This window comes from Canis aureus, chromosome 36 (genome assembly GCF_053574225.1).
Source record: "Canis aureus isolate CA01 chromosome 36, VMU_Caureus_v.1.0, whole genome shotgun sequence".
NCBI lineage: Eukaryota > Metazoa > Chordata > Mammalia > Carnivora > Canidae > Canis > Canis aureus.
This window is the reverse complement of record NC_135646.1, coordinates 23,846,990-23,859,765: the sequence shown is the minus strand read 5'-3', so window position 1 is coordinate 23,859,765 and position 12,776 is coordinate 23,846,990. Positions and strand designations below refer to the sequence as shown.

The 12,776-nt window shown below is 36.9% G+C and overlaps 1 protein-coding gene across 1 annotated transcript in view; it reads right to left on the bottom strand.

The window, feature by feature from the left end:
* Window positions 1-12,776, bottom strand: part of RFTN2 (raftlin family member 2) — a 65,521-nt gene that overhangs the window by 36,500 nt on the left and 16,245 nt on the right. Inside the window, exons 2-5 of the mRNA XM_077885656.1 lie at window positions 10,128-10,311; window positions 8,456-8,570; window positions 4,165-4,432; window positions 802-1,005 (exon numbers count right to left, since the gene is read on the bottom strand). Coding sequence (XP_077741782.1) covers window positions 802-1,005; window positions 4,165-4,432; window positions 8,456-8,570; window positions 10,128-10,311 — 771 coding nt within the window. The remainder of the gene's footprint in view (window positions 1-801; window positions 1,006-4,164; window positions 4,433-8,455; window positions 8,571-10,127; window positions 10,312-12,776) is intronic.

Here is a 12,776-nt window from a genome sequence, read left to right as displayed (position 1 = left end):
ACAGAAAGACAGGGCTGGAAGATGTTCCCTTCAGCTTATTGTCAAGTTACATTCTGCAAAAAAGGCCAGAGGAAGGGCACAAAGGACCAGAGGGCATTGGGTCCTCCAGTTAGTTAGTGTTCTCAGAGCTCCCCTCACAAACTTGTGTTTGGCTGGGAGACAGATCATAGGTCATCCCTTAAACGAGGCTAAGCTTGAAGGCCTTTGTTTCACATGGATATGGAAAGGTCTTACTGCTTATACCTTGATGTTCTCACCTATGGTCATGCCAACCCATGCTGTACAAACTGAAATGTAACTGGGCTTCTTAGTCACTGGCCCAGACCAGATGTGCCCTACTGTCCAAAATCTGGGTCATCAGGGCATGTTGCTCAGAGGGAGGTCTTCTTTAGTGCTAGTTGGGTCTAGTGGAAATTCTGTCATCTGTTTTTCTTTCCTTTCAAGGTTGCCAAAAGCAGTGGTAGCAGGAAAGCATGATAGATGTGTCTCTACCTCTCTCTCTCTCTCTCTCTCTCTCTCTCTCTGTCTCTATGAATAAATAAAATCTTTAAAAAATTATACACGCACACATATATACACACACCTACATAAAAGAAAGATAATCTTTGGTTCAAAAACTGATACTCTATTTCTGCTTTAAAACTTTAAATTAAAGCTATATAGCTGTGTAATAATTGGAATCTAATTCCTGGTGAATCTACTGTCCTTTTAGCCACAGACCTTGAGAGGCAAAAACATTTCCACCAACTCTGATAGAGCTCGAATTCTTTAGATATCAATATATCATAATATAAAACTTACCTTTAGATGTTTCCCAGCATACAAAAGAATCAATTAAAGACAAGCCTTGTTTATAATAAAATGTCGTTAACTCCAGCCAATCGGCATCAAGTGTACTAATGATAGATCCTTTTCTTGTTACTTTCATCGACAGGATGCCTTCCTGGTAGGTCCAGCAGGTTGACTCATCATCAAAAACATTGAATACTGTATATAGCTTGTTATCTGGGGATAGGTGTTCAGAAAGAAGAAAAATTATTTATTCATTTATTGAAAGGATTCCTCATTTTTTGTTATTATTCATGTATGTCAAGTAAACAGACAAACATAGAGAATAATAAAATTACCCATCACTCAGCTTTATTAAATGTTAACCTTGTGCCATGTTTCCTTCAGACTTTCTTCCAGGAAATGAGAAATGGATGTAGTTGAAGCTCACTTTATAGTTTTCCCTAATCCAGTTCTCCAGAAATTGCTACTATAATGATTTGGTTTTTATTATTCTTATTCAAGCTTTTACTCTTTTAATACACACTTATATACCCATTAATATATGTTATGTTTTGCAGTTTAAAAAGCAGTATGATATTATATATATACATCTATAAATTGATTTTTAAAAAAGATTTAAAAAAAATAAAAAAGATTTATTTATTTATTTGAGACATAGAGCACAAGTATAGGGGGATAAGAGCAATGGGAGAGGGAGGAGCAGATTCCCTGTTGAGCAGGGATCCTGGCGTGGGGCTCAATCTCAGGAGCCTGAGATCATAACCTGAACTGGAGGGAGATGGTTAATCAACTGAGCCACCCAGGTGCTCTTATAAATTGATCTTTTTATGCTTTAAGTGGGATTAATACAATTAGACTTTATTCATTTAGTTAAACTGCTACATAATATTCCAGTTTAATTATGCTCCTGTTGAAACATTGTTTCCAAAATTTTGTTATTATAAGCATTATTCATGTCTCTTTAGATACACCTGTAGGAATGACTCTAGAATATATACTTAAACATGGAACTGCTGGGTCCTACCTTCTAGTTTTCCATAAGTTGGCAAATTCTTTTTTTTTTTTTAAGATTTTATTTATTTATTCATGAGAGACACAGAAAGAGACAGAGACATAGGCAGAGGGAGAAGCAGGTGGCCCTCAGGGAGCCTAATGTGGGACTTGATACCCAAACTCCAGGATCAGGCTCTGAGCTGAAAGCAGAGCTCAACCACTGAGTCATCCAGGCATCCCAAGTTGACAAATTCTTTTTTTTTTTTTAATATTCATTTATTCATAGAGAAATAGAGAGGCAGAGACACAGGCAGAGGGAGAAGCAGGTCCCATGCAGGGAGCTGGACGTGGGACCCGATCCTGGGACCCGATCCTGGGACCCCAGGACCACGCCCCCGGGCCAAAGGCAGGCACCCAACCACTGAGCCACCTGAGGATCCCCCAAGTTGACAAATTCTTAAGTTGGGGAGTAGTCTGGTGGATCCACCTCCATAGTTGTGTTTAGGAAGTCTAATACCACTTGTATTGCAAAAGTATTTGGGAGTATGTATGTTATGTGCATTTTAAAAAAAGATTTTATTTATTTACTTATTTAGAGACAGCTAAGGCGGGGAGGGGCAGAGGGAGAGGAGAGATAATCTCTGGTAGACTTCATGCTGAGTGTGGAGCCAGATGCAGGGCTCAGTCTCATCACCCTGAGATCATGACCTGAGCTGAAACCAAGAGTTGAATGCTCAAGGAACTGACCCACTCAGGTGCTCGTATGTGCATTTTTCTGGATTGAGTCTCCATGGATTTCACCAGATTCTCCAAGAAGTCTTTTGTGTGTGTCTCCTCCAACTTCACCCCTGCACACAAAGTTAAGAACTATTGCCATACACAAATTATTAAGAAGTACATGATTTAAGCTATTTAGAAAGTGAAGTCTACAGGCACCTGGGTGGCTCAGTTGATTATGCATTTGACTTGATTTCGGCTCAGGTCATGATCTTAGGGTTGTGAGATCAAGCCCTGGGTTGGGCTCTGCACTGGGACTGGAGCTTGCTTAAGATTCTCTCTGCTCTTTTATCCCTCCTCTAAAAAAAAAAAAAACTTTAAAAAAGAAAATGGAATCTAAAGATTGATAATTAAGTAGATAGCATATTGGATTTGGAACTTAAAAGAACTGGGAATAAACACCAGGTCTAATCAAAGTTAGGATGGGAAGCAGCTGGAATTTAAAGGTATCATTGGGTGGAAGATAGCAAATAGGTCTCTGACCATGTTCCAACAACTCTTGTTCCTAAAATGTTTATACTGCAGGGTAACAGTGGGTGGTTGTTAGCTAGGGAGCTGGTGAGAAAGTGGGAGGGTGCTGGTGGTGGTGAGGAGGGGTGAGATGGTGAATTAGAAAATGCTCCTGGTTCGTTGTTAAAAAGATTGTGTTGATCATAGTCGAGTGAGTCTCTGCCATCCTCAGAATGTTGAGCACATCTCACTACAACCTGGAAAGCTGACGTATGTGTGTGCAGCTTCAGCTCTGACATGGATCACAGGATCAGTCCATAGCAGCTAACTTAATACAGAATTTATTTCGTGGCAGGCACAGGACTAAGTGTCTTATCTTTTAGCTACATCTCACAACCCCCTTTCTATGAAGAAATTGAGGCAGTCTGACTCTAGAGCTCTCAATTCTAAGATATGCATCGTTTTTGACTTTCTCTAGTAGTGTTTTTTTTTTTCCTTTTTTCCTCCAGTAGTGCTTTTTAGAGCATGCCTGCAAAGGTAGCAGAAAACTGAGCAGGCCAAAATACGTGAAAAAGTAGTCTCAATTTCTTGGGAAGACTTGCTAGTTGGCAAAGTAGAATAAAACTATAATTTAAAGCTATTTTACGATGCAGGCACTATTGTTATATTAATTGTTTCATCATGATGTACATTTTCATATTCTAATTGATGATCAAAGAAAGCCAATTAACTTCAAAGGCTAAAACCATCCATGAAATGGGAAAGGCCAAAACAAAAATTCTCACACACTGTTTGTAAAAACAAACATAAGTCAGAACAGCTTTCTATATTTATATAATCATTTTCTGTATACACGCACAGCCTCCATTTAACAGGGGAACTGGTGAATGACTAAATGGAAACCAATTTTCAAAACAAAATTTCCTTATGTGGATGGCATTGTATGGCCATGCCAGGGACAATTGTTTGAAAAACTGCCCTACCTTATTTCTGGCTGTAATAATTAAAAAAAAAATCAAGACAAGTTTATATTAGTTTATTTAATCTATAATCTTTAGAAACTTACTTTGCCTCACATTTCTAAAAAATATCAAAAACTTATTTTTGCTAAATTTAAACTAAAGTACTATTTCTACTCATCTTGTCTATTACCTTCTCCCTTTCTGGATTTAGAGTAACTGGGGCCTCCATCTTGGTCCATTTGACACTGTCCACTTTCGTGATGAGGTTCTTCCTCAATTCCACTCTCAGATGATTGCCCACTTAATGTTCCTTCATTCCAACTTTTACAGTTTTCCTCTGAAGGTAGTGTTGATTCTGTATCTCCATCATGGTTGGTTCCATTGCAGAATTTAAGTGGTGGATGAGGCTGTGATATGAATCCAACAAATTTCATTCTTTTCTTAGCAGCTATATTAATCTGAAAAGAGATTGTAGAACAAAATGTAAAATTCATTTACATTGATTAACAATTAACCTGTAGGCTTGTTAAGGCAATCCATAAGAAGTAAATTAACCACTAACTGAAGGCTCATTCATACACGAATTAATAACCTCTAATAAAGCACTACTCCTAAGACTCTTGTCAAACTATTATTGTGACTTCTTTGAACAAAACTGATACACTTCAGAAATTATGAAAACACGAATCATGTGTTTCTTCAAAAGGTAAGTAACTATTTGGGAAGAATTAATAATTCTGTAACATGATTTTTGCATATTTGTTAACAATGGTCTCTCCCACTGAAGCAAAATTAAAAACTATTCCAAGAAATCTCAAAATGACATTACCAAATACATCTTAATTAATAAAGAAGATACATTAATTGTTTTAAGATTTTATTTATTTGGGCAGCCCCGGTGGCTCAGCAGTTTAACGCCACCTTCAGCCCAGGGCCTGATTCTGGAGACCCGGGATCGAGTGCTGCATTGGGCTCCCTGCATGGAGCCTGCTTCTCCCTCTGTCTGTCTCTCCCTCATGAGTAAATAAATAAAATCTTCAAAAAAATATTTTACTTATTTGACAGAGAGAGAGAGAGAGAGAGCGTGAGCACACAAGCACTGGGAGCAGCAGAGGGAGAGGCAGAAGCAGGCTCTGCTGAGATCATGACCTGAGCTAAAGGCAGATGCTTAGCTGATTGAGCCACCCAGGTGCCCCTAAATTAAATGTTTTTTTTTTAAAGATTTTATTTATTTATTCATGAGAGACAGAGAGAGAGAGAGAGAGAGAGAGAGAGAGAGAGGCAGAGACACAGGCAGAGGGAGAAGCAGGCTCCAAGCAGGAAGCCCGATGTGGGACTCGATCCCGGGTCTCCAGGATCACGCGGTGGCCTGAAGGCAGGCACTAAACTGCTGAGCCACCCAGGGATCCCCTAAATTAAATGTTTTAAATGTTACCTGGGAGAGGAAAAAAGACTTATGGTGGAGATTGCAAGTGCAAACACTCATGATGAGAAATGAAATAAATGAAAAGGGCCAGGAACAACTGGGGTACAACCAGAGAGCAATGCCCACTCAAAGGGACAATGGTCACTCAGCTCCAGGCAATGAGGAGAATTCTGAGCAGGAAAGAGGTGTGGGTGTGTGGACCTAGAATAGATGATGACACTGACACTGTATCATTTACTCCTATAAATGAACATATGGAGGTTGTAACAATGCACAAAACCTTAAAAGTAACCACAAATTGTCTTTTATATCAGCAGTCCTGGGAGAGGTGAGGGAGGTGGTAAGGAAGCATGGTACGCTGCATGTGGGAATGGGTAAATTTATTGTCAGTTCTTTCCTAGGCCTAATTAGTTGATTTGGGTGAAAAAAGTGTAGAAGGCTTTTTTCATTACTAGAAAGTTTTATCTGGAAAAGTGTGGTAACAGAGTATTAATGTTTTTTCCATTTTTTAAATTGGAAGATTGATGTTTTGTAAATGTTATTTTTATTTAAAAATCCTAGGGAAAACACTTATAAACCTAATTTTAAAAATAGAGCAAATATTGATATGTTAAAATGACTTAAAATCTAGCTATTTAACAACAAGCTCTTTATGTGAGACAGCTGTTCCAAAATAACATTTGGCATTCATCTATTACTCTTGTTCATACATGGGGCAATGTTCAAATAGTTCATGTGCAATGTTTCCTAAAGTTTTTCTCTTCATGAAATAGCCCCATTATTCTAATTGCTGAAATAACAGAACTTTCCTGTTTAAATAGATCTTTAACTGTGTCCAGGAAGTCAAATGCAAAACAAGGGCTCTGATGGTGATCTATTAAGACTAAATTAGTAGTTACATTTTTATTTTAGAAGAAATTTTTTGGAGTGAATTTATTCCCAGAAAAACAAATTGAAATTTCCTAGAATAGTAGTAGTAAACAGTATGTGTAGCTTGTTTATAAAAATCTAGTGTCAAAGACTATTCCTGAAAACCTTAGTGAATGGTGACTTTATACCTAAAAGGGAAATATCACTAGCAGTTATAACTTGTTATACACAAACTACAGATAATCTGACACAAATGGCCTTTTAAAGCCTGGCAACAATAGAAATAATGAATAAATTTTACAGTTTCTTATTTGAAACGCCTTAGGTTTTTGGCTCTATTCATTTAAATAAAACCTAAAACCTTACAAATATATCAATGTAATTAAGAATAAACTTTCAGGGATGCCTGGGTGGCTCAGTTGGTTAAGCGTCTGCCTTCAGCTCAGGTCATGATCTTTGAGTCATGATTGAGTCCCACATCAGGCTCCTTGCTCAGTGGGAAACCTGCTTCTCCCTCTGCCTGCCTCTCCCCCTGCTTGTGCTCTCTTTTTCTTTCTCTCAGACAAATAAATAAAATCTTAAAGATAACAACAAACTTTCACCTAAAATCCTATAAATTTAGAATACTTATGAATGTAAAATTTTTCTTGATTTTTTAAAAAGATTTAAAAATAGTTCATTAAACTATCTTGACTTCTTCCTTTTTCTTTTTTTAAAGACTTAATTAATTTATTTCTGAGAGAGAAAGCATGAGTGGAGGGGCAGAGGGAGAGGAAGAAGACATCCCATTGAGGCATGAGCCCAATACAGGGCTTGATCCCAGGACCTAAGCCAAAGGCAGACACTCAACCCACTAAGCCACCCAGGCACTCTTCCTTTTTTTTTTTTTTAAAGATAGATAGGTTTATTTATTTATTTAATTTAAGGCAGTGAGAGAAAGCTTGCATGTCAGCAGGAGAGGCAGGAGAGGGAGAAGAAGAGAAGCAGACTCCCCACTGAGCATGGAGCCCTACTTGGGGCTCTATCCCAAGACCCTGATATCATGACCTGAACTGAAATCAAGAGTTGGATGCTTAGCTGACTGAGCCACCCAGGTGCCCCAACTTTTTCTGTTTTCAGTTAATTTCTTGGAATAGATGCTAATAGAAAAAATAAAATGGGATTTATGATTTTTATGACCAGACTGATATTCAGAAACACCATACTAGTTCATTACAATGCCAATTGCAATATATGAATGTTTTCTTTTCTTTTTTTTTTTTTAAGAGTTTTATTTATTTATTCATGAGAGACATAGAGAGAGAGAGAGGCAGAGACATAGGCAGAGCGAGAAGCAGGCTCCATGCAGGGAGCCCGATGTGGGACTCAATCCTGGGACTCCAGGATCATGCCCTGGGCTGAAGGCAGGCCCTCAACCACTGAGTCATCCAGGGATCCTATATGAATATTTTCTTGAAGCTCTTCTAATACCTTTGATTTAATTTCTCAGTTAATATTGGTGAGTTATTTTATTTAAAAAATTATTAGTTAGCTTGAATCTTTTTCCAGTGTCTGTTGTTGGTATTTCCTTTTGTATTTTGCTGTGCATAGAATCTGTCTATCCATTCAAGACTGGACAGTGCTTTCATGCATTTGTATTCATTTACTATATATTCTAAAAGAAACTCCCATAGGACACATTTGTTGGGGATTCCTCCCCCATTCTTATTTTAAGGCTTAATTTTCCTAGGATATGTGTTATATTTATATACTCCAATTTCTCAGCCTATTCATAATTGAGTTCATCCTCAGTTTATCCTTTCATTTTTTTCTGGATTTTTTATAGGTAAAGAAATTACCCCTTTATCGCTTTTGAAATGTGTGGAATCTATTTTCTACAGAACAACTGTCCATTTTCCCAGCAGTACTCACTAAATGATGGTGGTTCCCCCATTTTATTTCATCAGGTTTGTTATCAAACTTCTTATATGTGTGTAAATTTATTTCTGGCATTTCCATTCTGTTTCACTGGCTTATATTTCTGTTTCTAACTGTACAATTTGGTATGTGTGCTTCAATATGTTTTAACCTCTAGTAGAAGTCACTCACCATTTCCCTGTTCTTTTAAAAGTAAGAAAGGAAGTTGATAAAGAAGAAATACTAAATCTTTCTTGATATCACATGAAAAAATGTATACATTTAGTACCTTTTCTATCAGTTCTTTTGCTATGTCATTTGTTTGTGTCTCATAAGTTAGAGGACATTCCTCAATCACAAGCCTTGGGCGTCTCTGTCCACTGGGTACTGCCGAATGCTTTGGGCTGTAACAGAGAATATATTCATGGTTGGAAGTCAGTTGATCATTTTCAGCTAATATGCTCATGTAAAAATGAGAGGGCAACTCAAAAATAAGATCAAGAGAATCCTTTATTTTTCCAAGCCTAATGGTTGACTTCTTAGGTAAAAATACCAGAAAAACACAGTAACTTCTATTAATTTAAATTTTCTTAGTTTAAACCTCTATTAATTTAATTTTTAATTTAATATGGAAGAAAACAAATTCATCAGTTGTTTTAATAAAAATTGTGAGAAATGATTTTAGGTTACTGTTACATCTCGTTTTTGTACAAAAGCACAAGTAAAGGTCCCATTTAAATGCAAATAAATATTGTCCTTTTTCCTTTTTTTCTTTTCTGATCTTTACCCCTTGCTTATTCTTAGCCTTGTCAGAGCACTGCTAAGTCCACTGGAAGTAATGCTAAAAGAGGAAAAATAATTTATACATGGTTTAGAAGATTGGTAATTAGGACATCAGTGTTGTGCCATTAAATGGCATGTTTACTTAGTAATGCTTGAAATACTGGAGGAGGTTCCATCTCATGGTGAAATCTGGGGCCCGTACAAACCCTCTCAGACAATGTGTAAGTTGGCAATCGTTCAGTAGCAAGGCAGTGTTCCTTAAAAGCACAATTGGGATTTTTTTAAGTCCTTTTTTAATTGTTTTTTTTTTTTCAATTTTCTTGTTTTCTCTCTTCTTATTCCATTTTTCTTTCCCTGCTTAGCCCTTTCCTAGTTAAAGTGATCGATTATTAGTCCATTGCTAAAAAGAGAAAACAGTTTTTACCCTGGTCTTTGAGGTGGCTTGATATAGTTTAAGAGATGTATAAAAAAGCATGTGTTAAAGACATTGGTTTGGTTATTTTAATTCTTCATTGGAAAGAAGAATTGGAAAGGGCAATGGTATTTTGAAAACTATCAAACTTACAAGGTAGGCTGGCAAAAGTGGTGGCAGTATTGTTTGGGAAAGCAGCTACTAACAAAAATGAAAAAAAAACCTAAAATGGATGGTTTTTACATCCTATTTATTTTGGAAAAAGCTGATAAGAAGTCTATCTGATTTGTGAAAACTTGGCAGGTAGGTCTTTCTGCTGTAAAAGTTCTAAAAGGGAGAGAGTTTCTGTTGCCACTATTAATAATATAGGGAAAAAAAGGCATTCAGTGAAAGTGGACTTCATTGGTCCAGTCAGTTTTTTTTTTTTTTTTTTTAGCTCAGCGACAGCACCTGTAGCTGATGGCTACTTTCTCATCTGGTGAAGTTTCTAGGTACTTCTTGAATCTATTTTCCTTTTCCTTTGTTTACTGACATCCTCACCTCGAACCCATTTGTCTGCAGGGGCTAAAGTCAATAAGGAGTTTTAAAAGGAGGGAGGTTTAAGTTTCCTTTCTCAATCCAGATTCAACTACCGGAAAATGTGCTCTAAACCAAACCTCCTAATTATCCTTTATTCCCCATCACTACATTCAAACTTCTTTTTCTCTTTTCCCAAGAAAACTATCTCAACAGCTTCCTAGCCTGTTTCCTTGAGTACCAGGCTTACCTTAATTTCAAGCGCAATAGCACTACTCTGTACAGGTAACTTGCAGGTAGGTGTTTTCGCTGCCCCACAGGTTGTATAACAGGATGAATAGCTCCAACAATATATCCTTTAAGATAGTAGTCTTCCACTTTTGTTACTATATCTGGAATTGAATTTATCTTGATGACTTCTGGGTTTGGCGAAGCTGAAATATCAAATACAATGAGAAATTTGCACATTTATGAAATGTTATTTTATAAAATGTTATTTTTTTCTATGTGATTATGCTAATAAACAGGAAGCATATTCGTATGATTTAATCTCAAGGTTACATTAATGTGAATTACATATTTTCTAAATTAATTCCAGAAAAAAGCAGAAGTAACCTCATAAGCTTATAGATATGTAATATTACTGATATGTCTTAAAGTAGAAATGCTTTACATAATTTTTTCAATTAAGGCAGCTCTATATTTAGGATTTCATTTGAGTGACTGTATTCTATTACTAGATACTGAAGACATACATAAGAGAAACAATATTAAGTTGAAGAGCCAATTGTTTTTACAATTCTGAACAGGATAAAATGAATAATTTTTAATATAAAATTCATACAAATATAAAAATTAAAAGTGGGTGTAATGATATGTTATGCAGGAATTGTCCAGTGCTTGTTTCTATCACTTACATATAACACACAGTGCTCATCCCAACAAATGCTTTCCTTAATGTCCATCACCCATTTAGTGTATCCTCTCACCTTCCTCCCCTCCAGCAAACCTCAGTTTGTTCTCTTAACTATAAAGTTTCTTATGGTTTGCCTTCTTCTCTGTTTTTATCTTATTTTATTTTTCCTTTCCTTCCCCTATGTTCATTTGTTTTGTTTCTTAAATTCCACATAAGTGAAATCATATGGTATTTGTCTTTGACTTATTTTGCTTAACATAATACTGATTTCAATACTTACATAAATGATTGATGAAAGGAATAGAAAAAATAAAAGTATCCAGAAAGTCTTTTTTTTTTTTTTTTTTTTTTGGAGAGAGGGAGAAAGAGAAAGAGTGGGGAGAGCGGCAGAAGAGAGAGAGAATCTCAAGCTGGGCATGAAGCCCGACAAGGGGCTCAATCACACAACCCTGAGATTATGACCTGAGTTGAAATCAAGAGTTGAATGCTTAACTCACTGGGCCACGCAGGTGCCCCAGAAGTTCTTTTTTAGTAAGTAAAATTCCTAAATGTAGAGGAACTTTAAATGCAAAATTGATAAGCAGTGGAATTATCCCTTTGAAGCAGGGCAAACCTGTAGAAACTATAGAGCAGTACAATGTGTACAATTTTTAGTAAAAGGAAAAGGGTGTGTTATTTGGGAAAATGTTCTTTTTTGTTTAAGATTTTATTTATTTATTCATGACAGAGAGAGAGAGAGAGGCAGAGACATAGGGAGAGGGAGAAGCAGGTTCCCTATAGGGAGCCTGATGTGGGACTTGATCCCACGACCTCAGGATCATGACCTGAGCCAAAGGCAGATTCTCAACCACTGAGCCACCCAGGTGCCCCTGGGAAAATGTTCTTAATGTTCAAGCAGAATTAATTTAAAAAACAACTTTATTTTCTGTAACAATATTTCTCATTTTCTGGAAAGCAGTCAAGAATTAATATCTAGAAACAGACCAGCAATTTGATTATCTCAAGTAACTAAACATATGAAATTATGGGCAATGCTGCCTGTTGGCTTTCTGTCAGTTTGGTCAGTGGTGTCTAGCAAAGAACTGCTGCTAATTGCCTGAACACAGGAAGGAGGTTAAGAAGCAGACAAAGAAGAAGGGTCAGAGGAAATCCCCACCTCCTCTTACATTAATATCCACGTGATGAAACAGAAATCCACCAACACTGGGTATTCACGCCAACTTCTCAAAAGAAAATAAAACACTCAATAGAATAGTCATATAAACCAAGACAAATCCATTTCCTCAAATTCTTTTTTTTTTTTAAGATTTTATTTATTTATTCACGAGAGACAGAGAGAGAGAGAGAGAGAGAGGCAGAGACACAGGCAGAGGGAGAAGCAGGCTCCTCGCAGGGAGCCCGACGTGGGACTCGATCCAGGGTCTCCAGGATCACGCCCTGGGCCAAAGGCAGGCGCTAAACTGCTGCGCCACCGGGGCTGCCCATTTCCTCAAATTCTGATCATCTTTTGTATTCATACTAATCTACTTACAATATATTTTCTTCATCATTTTTTTTTCTCTTCATCATTTTGTATAGGAACAAAACCAAAGAGAATCATCCTGGACTTTGGAGAAACAGCTGGATTCATTGCAAAACAGCCGCGTTCTGCGTGGTTGTGTGGCAATCACTCCGTGATTCATTTGGTTTTACTTTTTAAGTATTTTAACTACCTACCCTGATTTCCAAACAAAGAAAAGGAAAGACTATAAAACAGAATAAACTGTTGAGACTAAGGAATGAAACATAACCTTATTTTTAGAATTATATACTAATTCCACAAATTTTTTAAAAAATGCAGTCTTTTAGTGGACCTTGTTGCTTATTGTAGAAAGGGGAAATTCTTTAATGTGATACCAAAGAATCTTCATAGTCTGGCCTCTTTCTTGCTTTGGCGGGCCTGCGGTACTGCACTTCCTGAACTTCGCATGCTGTTTCATGCCG